Source organism: Pocillopora verrucosa, chromosome 12 (genome assembly GCF_036669915.1).
Source record: "Pocillopora verrucosa isolate sample1 chromosome 12, ASM3666991v2, whole genome shotgun sequence".
NCBI lineage: Eukaryota > Metazoa > Cnidaria > Anthozoa > Scleractinia > Pocilloporidae > Pocillopora > Pocillopora verrucosa.
The window spans coordinates 12,137,351-12,148,798 of NC_089323.1; the positions used below are offsets into that span (position 1 = coordinate 12,137,351).

The 11,448-nt window shown below is 37.5% G+C and overlaps 1 protein-coding gene, 1 long non-coding RNA gene and 1 pseudogene across 2 annotated transcripts; all 3 read left to right on the plus strand.

Annotated features, from left to right (window-relative positions):
- On the plus strand, nucleotides 1-1,277 carry LOC131785114 (histone acetyltransferase KAT6A-like). Its single transcript, XM_059101959.2, has one exon. The coding sequence runs from the start codon at nucleotides 40-42 to the stop codon at nucleotides 796-798; it is 759 nt and encodes a 252-aa protein (XP_058957942.2). The 5' UTR covers nucleotides 1-39; the 3' UTR covers nucleotides 799-1,277.
- Nucleotides 1,278-2,100: 823 nt separating this feature from the next.
- On the plus strand, nucleotides 2,101-2,748 carry LOC136277422 (uncharacterized). Its single transcript, XR_010715868.1, has 2 exons — nucleotides 2,101-2,224; nucleotides 2,393-2,748. It is a non-coding gene; the product is annotated as an uncharacterized lncRNA (long non-coding RNA).
- Nucleotides 2,749-9,273: 6,525 nt separating this feature from the next.
- On the plus strand, nucleotides 9,274-9,957 carry LOC131785083 (uncharacterized; annotated as a pseudogene).
- The last annotated feature ends 1,491 nt before the right edge of the window (nucleotides 9,958-11,448 follow it).

The following is an 11,448-nucleotide window of genomic DNA, read 5'->3' on the forward strand; positions in this document are numbered from 1 at the left end:
ATCAAACGCCAAATCAAACATCAAATTGCGAGGAAGACAATGGCTTCTAAGGAATTTCTATGCTTTCTTTTCGTCTGTTTCTTTACCTTGGGAAGTGCTACCTACTGTACCTTCAAAAGCGATTGTTCCTATAGTGAGTCCTGTTGTACAGATGGAGTCTGTAGAGAGAAATGTTCCTACTGTTCGTACAACAGCGAGTGTGGGACGAACGAACAATGCTGTGATAACAAATGCATCAGCATTTTCTCCACTTGTTCCTGTTCGTCCAACTTCGATTGTGGCATTGGTGAGCAGTGCTGTAGTAGCACATGCATCAGTAGTTCGTCTTCTTGTTACTGTACGTACGACTCCGATTGTGACGTTGGAGAGGATTGTTGTGGGGGAGTTTGTTCGTCATCATACTGTGGTTGGAGCGGCGGAGCTATTGCAGGCGCTATTATCGGCACAATTATTTTCTTCGCAATCATCATTTCCATCGTGTCTTGTCTCTGCTGTGCTTGTTGCCCCTACTACCGCTATCGTACACCCGGTACTGTGATCGTTACCGGCCAACAGCCACAACAGATCGTCTCAACTCATACACACATGTCTACGCAACAAGTACATCCTCCTCCGCCGGTTAACTACAATCAGCCTCCTCCAGCTGGTTACAACCCGCCTCTTCAAGGCTTTAATCAGGCTCCTCCGCCTTACCCGAGCTATCCACCGCCATCAAACCAATATCCTCCACCGTCGGGACAAGCTCAAGCGGCGCCGATGCCGGCTGCAATAAACGCTGGACAACCGAACAAGTTCTAATAAAAGTAACCTGAGAGGTATCTTCTCCAAACAGAACTGTTTCGATGAAATAAATATCCTTCTGTTTAATTTCCACTTACATAAATGCAACCGTAGTCGAGTTACTGAATGTTATGTTAGTATTTTTTTTAGGGATAGTTTCAAACGTTTTAATTAAGGAGTACGTGAAGTATAGAATGATCAGTACGCTGTGTATTTCCACTTTTCTTTCGTTGTTCAAACAAAAACAAAAAGTAGACACAGATTTCACGCGGAAATAGATAAGTCCGGCCATTTTCATAAATTTTTCAGAATGAATATTGTATTCTTAGAAATTTAGTTTTACTTAACTGTCATATTTAACTCAGTCTATGCTTCCATCGACAGTTTTCAATCTATTTTCGCTTTTGAAATTTTCAAGATTGCGAATGTCTATCGTGTCGTATAGCCGTCAAATTGATCATCAGGGTAAAAGAATTAAACAGTTTAATTTTTTTCCATTGGCTAGGTTCTTGTTACTACATTTAAGCTGCTACCTTATTTATAGACGTTAGAAATTTGATTCCGCTTTAGCGAGGTTTTTCGCTTTTTCATTTTCTACTTTCAGCTGATCTAATCTTCAGCAGATCCTTCGATAGCATATGTTATGTCGATGTCGAGCAGTATTTAATTGTGTGTGTTGTCGCAGTGTTTTTTTAATAATAAATTTTTGTTAATCAGCTGCCGTGTGTATGGTTCAGTTTGATATGCAGGTGACCGGTGATGTAAAACAGCCGTCACCATGTGCTTTTTACCAACTAAAATTTATAGCTCTGACGCAATCAACTAGGTATCGTAACAACCGGTTCGCAAGTGAATATTAAAACGGATATTCCGAACTTTTTTGTGAGCTTGTAAACGTGACGGAAATTTCATCTGAGAGATTTATTAAGAAGTTAGGAAAAAAAAGCAGAAACGAAAACTAAGTAGCTCTAGAGGATCGAAAATTGCGAATCAAACAGTACATGTTCTAGTTTTTCAAGTGAAGCCAGTTGTGTGGGTGTTTTGTCAACATACGTATTCACAACACCTCGACATCGTAATTCTCCTTTTATGACTTTTGAATGACATGTCTTGCATATATATTCATTACCATCAAATGATTGTTGAATATTGAAAAATGTTTGGCAGGCGTAATTGTTGTTTATGCACCTCATTACTGATTTTTGTGTGGGATTTCCCACACTTTGTCAACGCCCGCGAAATTTATTTCTTTATTTATTTGTCCACGAGAGAGAAGTGCTTGTCACGTGGTTTCTATTTGCGTTCAGTGAGTTGTGAAGACTGGATTCCAGTCGGCGTTTTTTCATAGTGTATTGTACGGCGGCCATTTCTCTTCTCAGTCGTTGGGTTTTGGAGAACTTATTCGGAATTTCATGTTTGTTTCTTGGGGATTTTTGTTTCCAAGGTAAGGATAAGTCATTTCATATTTTCACGGGTTCTTTGCGTGCTTTAACTTTTCAATTTTGTTGTGGGAGCTTCACGATTAAGCTCTCACGAAAGACGATTACGTTTGTACACCTGGTTTGTGTTCTTTCTTTCATAATCTGAGGCGTTTGTTTCGTTATTTCTTCAGGTGTCTATAACAAAAGATTTTTTCACGTAAGTCAACACGCTGAAACGCGGCTTGTGTTCAGTGCAGGTTGCACAGGAGCTTTTACGCTTTCACAAGCCAACATTTATCCGCTTGGACCTTCGGTGCGGGTTGTGTCAGATTGAAAGGAGTCATTGTACTCTCGCAAGCCAACATTTGTCGGCTTGAATGTATTTGTGCGGGTTGCGCTTCAAAGAGTCTCAGGGTGTCTCAAAGTGTCTCACTAGTGTCTCAAAATGTCTCACGAGTGTCTCAAAGTGTCACAAACTGAAAGAAACTATTGTTTGCCTTGAACTGTCAAGAGTGTTATCTATTTTAATAAACTGAGTTTCTAGTTAGTTGGATTGTTGTTGTTGCTCGCTCAAGCACACAAGTAAATATGGAGATCTCCATTGACCAATTCCATTGACCAATTCCGGATTGGATCTCATGAAGATTTACATCCTGATTTTAGTGAAAACTATGACCTCTTTGATGATCTCAACATTTCATCAACATCGTTGAATAATGAACCACTGATATTGAATGAATTACCTGATTTTGATTTTCGTCAAATGGTCCAGACACCCGATAAAGAGCAAAAAGAATTTTTTTAACACATTTTACATCAGATTAAAACCTCAGAAACCCCTTTCTACTGCTTCCTCAGTGGAGGGGCTGGTGTTGGCAAATCGCATTTAACAAAAGCTTTGTATCAGGCAGTGCTTAAGTATAATAACACTAGAGCTGGTGATGATTTTCATCAGATCATAGTTATACTATTAGCTCCAACTGGTAAAGCTTAAGGGTGACACTCTTCATAGCACTCTGGCCATTCCTGCCAATCAATCACTGAGAAATTACAAACAGCTTGATTCAAGTAGACTAAACACTTTGAGAAGTCAATTGATTTTTGTTGATGAAATCTCAATGGTAGGAAATGGTATGTTTGCAATACAGCTAAACAATAGGCTTAAAGATATAAAAGGCTGTAGAGAGGATTTTGGAGGTGTGAGCATAATTGCTATTGGTGACTTATTCCAATTAGAATCTGTTATGGATGCTTATATTTTCAAAGACCTCAAAAATGTAGATTTATGCTGTTCTTTCTCCCAGTTTATGGCATAAACACTTTAAAATGTTTGAACTTAATGAAATCATGGGTCAAAGAGACAGCAAATTGTTTGTAGAATTACTTAATAGGTTGCGTAAAGGTAAACACACAGTAGCTGACATTGCAAAACTTAAAGAGAGCTATACAAGAAGACATCAACAACCCAATAGATGCAGCTCACCTATTTATACAGAATGCTAAAGTAGATGAATTTAAACAAAGGGCCCATAATGCAGCCACAGGAAACAAATTCACAATAAATGCTCAAGATAGTGTTATTGGAGCTATCTCTCCAGAGCTAAGAAACAAAATACTAAGACAAATACCCAATGATCCAAGAAAAACAAAACAGTTAGCCTCAACCCTTTGTCTTGCTGAGGGTGAAAGAACACACCTTGTCATGAATGTACGAACCGAAGATGGCATGACAAATGGTGCTGGAAATGTTGTTAAACTAGTTCAGTTACATCAACAAACCAAACCATCTGGTATTGTATGGGTACAATTTGACCACTCATTTGTATGTACAATGAATTGAACACACATGGACCCCAGTAAACCCTGTGACTACACAGTTTGCGGTAGGTAGAAACAGAACAGCACAAGTTGTTAGAAAACAATTTCTACTGCGTCCCGCAGCAGCAAAAACAATTCACAGGTCACAAGGTGATACTGACAGTAGAATTGTTGTGGATTTTAGAACCAGAAATACTATTCCATACATACATTATATGGGACTCAGTAGAGTGACTGCTATATAAGGCCTATATATTTCTGATTTGTGTGAAAGCAAGATTGCTGTTAATCCAGATGGAGAGATTAAGAACAACTGCAAAACTTAAGCTTTGCATCTCCCTCTCCATGACATAACATTTTCCCTTCTTAAACTGTGTTATCTTAATGTAAGGTCTCTTCACAAACACATAGAAGATATACGTAAAGACTTAATTTATCTAAGTGCTGATATCAATATTTTCACAGAAACAAGATTTAATTCTCAAGATAATAATGACATGTATGACATTGCTGGTTATGTTCTCTTCCATAATGATAACCTTAATTCCAGCAATGGATCAAGGTCTTATGGTGGTACAGCTGTGTACAGTAAAATCCCATACTAACCTGGATACCCCTATAGTCACAATATACATGGTGTTGAAATAACAGCAATTAAGTTAGCAAGGTTTGAGGATTGGACAATCATAGGGATATGTCACTCCCCAAACGTGCCTGTAAGACAACTTTATGAAGCAATAACTGAGGTATTAAATAACATTTCACCAGACAACAATATCATTACTAGAGACTTTGATATAAATTGGCTTGTTGAAACAGACAGAAGACCTTTGTATAATTTACTAGTGAGGGATAACCACTACAAACAGTTCATATCAACTTATACAACTGACAACAACACAGTAATTGATCATATATATACAAATATATCTAACATTGATATACAAGCAGATGTTTTAGAAACACATTTCACAGATCATAAAGCTGTTTGGGCCTCATTTCACGGTGTCCTATAACAAATTACTTTATCATGATGTACATTGTTTTTAAGTTAAGAGAGCAACAAAAGAAAGCAGTAAATAGTTATGAAAAGAGTTGTTTCTCTTTTTTCAGAGGAATTTGTAATGAGAAACTTGCAAAACTATTAATAAGGAAATGCTGCTTATTCATTTGGTACCAGAACAGGCCTTTTAAAATTAAGTTTGAAGTCATCTTTCTAAGAGTTGTCCAGTTTAACAACCATTTACAAAAGACAAAAATAAACTACATAACACACAGTCCTGAAATTTCAAGGCAGCTCCTTTAGCATCTTGGCTAATTTCTAACTGCAACCTTTATTGACAACCCTGCATTAAACAATTATTCCACAGTTAAGTCTGCAACCCCTCCTGAAATACTCCAGGATACCAAAAAAAACAACAACAAGCAAACAAACATATTAGTGAAGTGAGCAAACAACCACATGCGTGACTTTCACGTAATATAAAATTCGTGATTGCAGCATTCCCACGTGCGTAAAGTGCTTGTAACTTACGGGAAACACACGCATGTTACACCAAAAAAACCCGCGTGTAGTACAAGAGGCCGATTACTCGCAATTTCTCGTAGTTTTGAATTTCCCTTTTGTTTTTCAGAACACCCATATACCTGTACTTTTTTACACCGATGCGATAGAAATTAATTGGAAAAACATTCCTTGAAATAGGAAGTCGTCCTTTATTTTCAGCGAAAAAGATTGTCAAGTGATCAAAACAACACCGGCCAGATTATAGTCACGTGCTCGGCAACGACTTGTGGAAAGCGATCATCTTTCATTCTTACCATCAAAACGAAACGATTACAACGGAAAGACCCAAATTGGCGTAGAAAGAAATAATGCTGCAAATTACCATTTTTTTTATGTCATGTGTACATGCTTCCGTGGGAATTTCTGTGTCAACAGCTTGCTGTCACTCACAAACTCTTCGTGATTCTCGCTGGTCCTCGTTATGTTCAGCGCATGGACGATTCGAAGACGCTTCGAATTTGGTTTTTAAGTTGATCATAGCACTAATCTGAAACATTTGAAGTCCATTTCAATATAGTAAATGTCGAAACAGGCGTGTAAAGACAATAAATATCGCAACGATCAGTGCAATCATAATAGCGCCACGACTTTGGACTTACTTCTTCGGAAGGATAGATCTCGAGTTCGAAGCCGACTAATTACGACTAATTACGAAGAGTCCACGCTAATTTGCATATCGCAGAGCGCCCACAAGAACTCGTTTCTACGCTATCGTGTATCCACGAGTTAAAAAGTAGTAGCAGAAATTTTTTCAATTTTTTTTTCAATGACTGTTACGAAAATATTTACTGCTCCAAGTATTTCCAGTATTGCCGTATAAACAAATAAATAGCCTAAGCCACCAAGAGGTAATTTATTTGTTGACGACGATTACCAAACGTTCAAAAACACGCCAAAAAGCTTCCAGGGAGGGAAGGAAAGGCATATTGCTTGATAAAAGGAAAAGTTAATACCCCAGATCCTTCCTGTGAATCTGCATTTGTTCAAATAATTCCCACACAAAAATTACTATTCAGACTGTTGATTCCAGGCCTAATATCACCCCTGTAGTACAGTTGACTCACAGTGAGCGACAGGTTTGCTTCCGCTCAAAAACCCCTTCCAAACACTTTGTCAATAAAATCCCACACAAGTACGCATTGCGGACCTATTTTTTTATAAAGTATTCGATCATAGAGAGTACATATGAAATAAGGGCCTTCTCTCATTTTCTTCTTAAACGGTTTAATACGTGATTCAATAGATGTGGCTTTGACTTTGATTCTCTTTTCTTTTATTCAATAGATCTCTTTTAGCTTCTGTGTCCATTGATTCGTATTTTTCCGTGCATTTCTGAAATAATTCTTTCTTTTTTGTCACATCCATGGATTGGTATTTTTCTTTGCGTTTGTGGAATAATTTTTTCTTATCTATACCATCTAAAGATTGGTAATTTTGTCAGTGTTTGCAAGATAATTCTTTCTTTTTTGTAGGATCCATTGTTGAATACCTCTTTTGAATCTCCTCTACAAACCTTTTTTTGGCAACAGGTTCCATGCTGTCATGTACATGTTTTTTTCTGTTTTCTCGTCATATTTTCCCTTTCATTTTCACTAATATCACAAGAACAGCGAATAAATTGTATATCATACTCTACAGTCTGACATTGCTGTTTATTTTGAATAATATCATGAATTGCCTCTACAAGTTTGTTAACACCACTGATGTGTTTTATATGTTTCATTGCAGGTGAATTACCATCTTCATGTCAGCAGTGAAAACAATCTTACTGTGGTATTTTGTTGATAACTACAATCTGCACAGTAACTTGAAATGCACATTAAAAATTCTGTTTTCCCATTTTTCCTTAAAATCAAGGTCTTTAAAGATATCTGGCTTTCAGGTAATTTAGTTAATTTTCTGTGACTTAGTTTATCAACATCTAAATTTATCTTAATGCCAAAAATTGTAACACTGTTACGAATATAAATAGATGCTAAGTGATGTTCACTTTGCATTGTATTATTAAGCCGAGTTCCATTTTGAATAATTGCATCTAAAGTATTTGAGTTCCAGTAACCACAAGGTGAAATGATTGAGTAACATATAGATTAAAGAGCTATGGCAAAGCAGTAGTGGTTTTTGAAACAATTCTGTTGATCTGATGGTGTATTTAACACATCTTTACACTGTTGCTCACTGTGATGTCATACTTTGTAATATGTAAACCTTTTAGTTCATACACATCATTTACTCCGTATAAACTTTGAAAGTATTGCACTAAGTTGTCTGCAGATTATATATCTAATAGTATGCATGTCCCTTTAGGATGACTCTCGCCATAAACTTCTCTTGCATGAGTCGAACACTTTAAAATGGCGATTGTCAGCACAATAAATAATACCGACAGCAATACAACCAACTTTCAAAATAAGCAACCTGTATTGTTCTGATATCAGTGACTCAAAAGCTCTTTTCAGGCCCATACAGTATTGATATCCCTCAATTTCCCTGCAATACTGTAAGCATTGTTGGTAATTCTGTTAGCAGTAAGAATGATTGTCTTGCTAGTTTTGACAAACTGCTCTATAGTTGATTGCCAATATGCACTATTTGTTTCAAGTCACCAGGGTTACTTATTCCTTTCATATTGTGGTATATTAAGGCACATAAACTCATTGCAACACATTTTTGTCCTGCATTTTGTCCAAATACAACAACATCCCCTTTTTTATATGGTTCTTTTATTGTTTTATTGGGATCAATATGGTGCATGGCAGGACCAGGGTTTTCCTCCACATCATTACAAAGCTTGTACTTTGTACAATTGCCTCTATGAGTAAGACTCTTGTACTCACTATATGGGAAATTACACGAACACAACCTTAAGTAATTTGAAATATTTCTTTCCATGCTTAGCTGTATTTGACTTGTTAACATATCTCATTGCAGAATTGACTTTTCTTGTTCTAAAAATGGGTTTCCTTCTCATTTTTTGTACAAGCCTGACACTTGTTTTGTGTCTACTTTTGCTTCCTGGTGCAATGAGACGATGAACTTTCGATGATTTTGTTAGGTTTTTCCCTAATCGGCTCCATACGTACCTCTGTAATTTTCTGCCTTTCTGAGAGAGACATTTCAACATATTTACTAGTACTCTACTTGGTTCACGATCACGTTTTTAGCCATGACATTCACATACAACACGACCACAATTATAATATACATACTTTGCATAACGAGATCTGAATTCCTGTACCTTTATGTTCTGGACAATCCGAGATTTTCCATGTCACGAAAATAAATTTCAATATTTCTTAAAATAATGTCTCTCCTAAATTACTATTTTGCGAAAAATATTTTAATACGGTTATCGATCGCATAAGAAGTAAACGAAAAGTTAAGTTCGCTTCTTCAAAAGTCCAGCCGAAGAAAACAAAAATCAAGAAATACTAATGTTGGATCGTTCGGTGCGACCTGTTTGTTGCAATTTTCTAAAGTGTATTACCGTGGCATTTCAAGACCTTCTTTGGTAAAATGTTATGGACTTTCTCCTCGTCCCCCTCAATATCCCCATCCCCCCTCCAAACACCCCCCCCCCATCACCATCAATGCCATATATGATAATTTGGAAACCAGCCAACCGCGTCTTATTCATCAAATTATTATCTTACATCGAACGGACACCTTTGAAATTGTAAAAGGACTATGGCCTTAAAGAAACTTTAATGCTTTCTTTTGGTCTGTTTCTTTGCCTTGGATAGTGCTACCTACTGTAGTGATTGTTCCCTCAGTGAGTCCTGTTGTTCAGATAAAGTCTGTAGACAGAGATGTTACTATTGTTCGTACGACTACCAGTGTGGGACGAAAGAGCAATGCTGTGATAACAAATGCATCAGTGGTTTCTCAATTTGCTCCTGTTCCTACGACTTTCAATGCGACACTGGCGAGCAATGCTGTAATAGCAAATGCATCAGTAGTTCGATTTCTTGTTCCTGCACGTATGACTACCAATGTGACATTGGAGAGGATTGTTGTGGGGGAGTTTGTTCCTCATACTGTGGTTAGAGCGGAGGAGCTATTGCAGGCGCCATCGGCACAATTATCTTCTTCGCCATCATCATTTCCATCGTGTCCTGCTGCTGCTGTGCTTGTTGCCCGTACTACCTCTATCATACACCCGGTACTGTGATCATCACCGGCGAACAGCCACAACAACAAATGGTCTCTCATACACACATGACGAAGCAACAAGTACATGTTCCTCCGTCGGTGAACTACAATCAGCCTCTTCCAGCTGGTTACAACCCGCCTCCTCAAGGCTTTAATCAGGCACCTCCGCCTTACCCGGGTTATCCACCGCCGGGAAAAGCTCAAGCGGCGCCGTTTTAAAGTACGCCGGAAGCGGCTAGAACACGAAAGAAGCGTAAGGAGAAACACGAGACGTAGTCAGCTTGTCGCATTGCGTGCAATTGAATTAGAAACGTCAGGGTCTTGTGATTTTACGAGACCTCGTGGTTAAAAAAAAAATAATAAATGATTGAGTTGTAAAATAAAGTACTTAACTTTGTGGTGGAAGCATTTTACGCGATAATTCTTTCTGGTCCTTCGAGCCGGATAACGCTAACCGGTGGATAAGTTGTGGTTTTTAGCGATTATTTTTGTGGTTTTTGCGAATATCTGTGGAAACAGATGATGAATTGAGCGATTGGGGCGATGGACGAGATCCGCCATCAGTTGGACTGGAAAACGTGCCGAAGGTAAGTCAACCGGAAATTTCAGTCCAAACTTTCTTGAAAAATAAATAAAAATCACGATTCAGCTGAAAGGTTAAGGAGCTTGGGCCGCCTGTGTGCCAGTGATTATGCTATTTTGCGAAACGAAACAAAACAAAACCTGGCGAAACTAAAAGAATAATGAAGTATATTATCCAATATATAACTTTCACAAGAATTTTGAAGTAAACGCTAGTCGTTAAGGAGGATTTTGAAGTAAACGTAAGTAGTTAAGGGCAATTTTAATTTATTTAATTGAAATTGTAATTTCATGCCAGTGAGTCTACCAAATTCAAGTTATATGGAGAAATGAATGGGTGAACTTGACATCATCATGCAAATGGTCGACTTCACATCATCATGCAAAGTGCTAATCTACCGTACAAAAAGGTCCAAAACAAACATGGTAAGCAACTGAATTTCATGTATCACTTTGAGTTAGAGCACACAAGAGGACTTGTGGGACCTGCTTCTCTCTCATTTGCCAGAACAAGATTGAACTACTGGTACCAATCAAAGTTCAGAATGACCGTGACAGTTTGGAACTGATCTGTTAAGACTGTGCTTTTAAGGGGTCTACAGATGTGATTAGAACCTTGGGTCTCCGAGGATACCTGATGGTTATCTAATCCACATCAATTAGCTCTAACTTTTAACTATAAATGTAACAAATGCCAGTTCCATTGAACTGTCGTAATAAAAACTCAACAAAGTCTAAGCTAAGTTAATTAAAGTGTACTTTGGTGTTCTAAACAAGCAGAAGTAAATTTTTCACAAACAACAAATGTTAAGCTCGTAGCGTGTGTGCAGTTTAAAGTATTTGAAAAATTTACAGGTGCTTATCATATGAGAAATCATGTTATTAATTATCCATAACGTATACATGAAAGATACACATTTACAGGAAATCAACAAACTGATGGCAGATAAATTTGACAGTATTGACTAAATGAAGTGTATGCCATCAAAATTTGTCCTTCAGCGGAATTCTTACTCAGGAATGCAATTTTTTAGTGTTTATCAATATACATAGAAGTATCCAAGCTCTTTTTTATTTTTGTCAGCTACTGCATTTATCAATCAGAACCTACTTTGTGTAAATCTGATT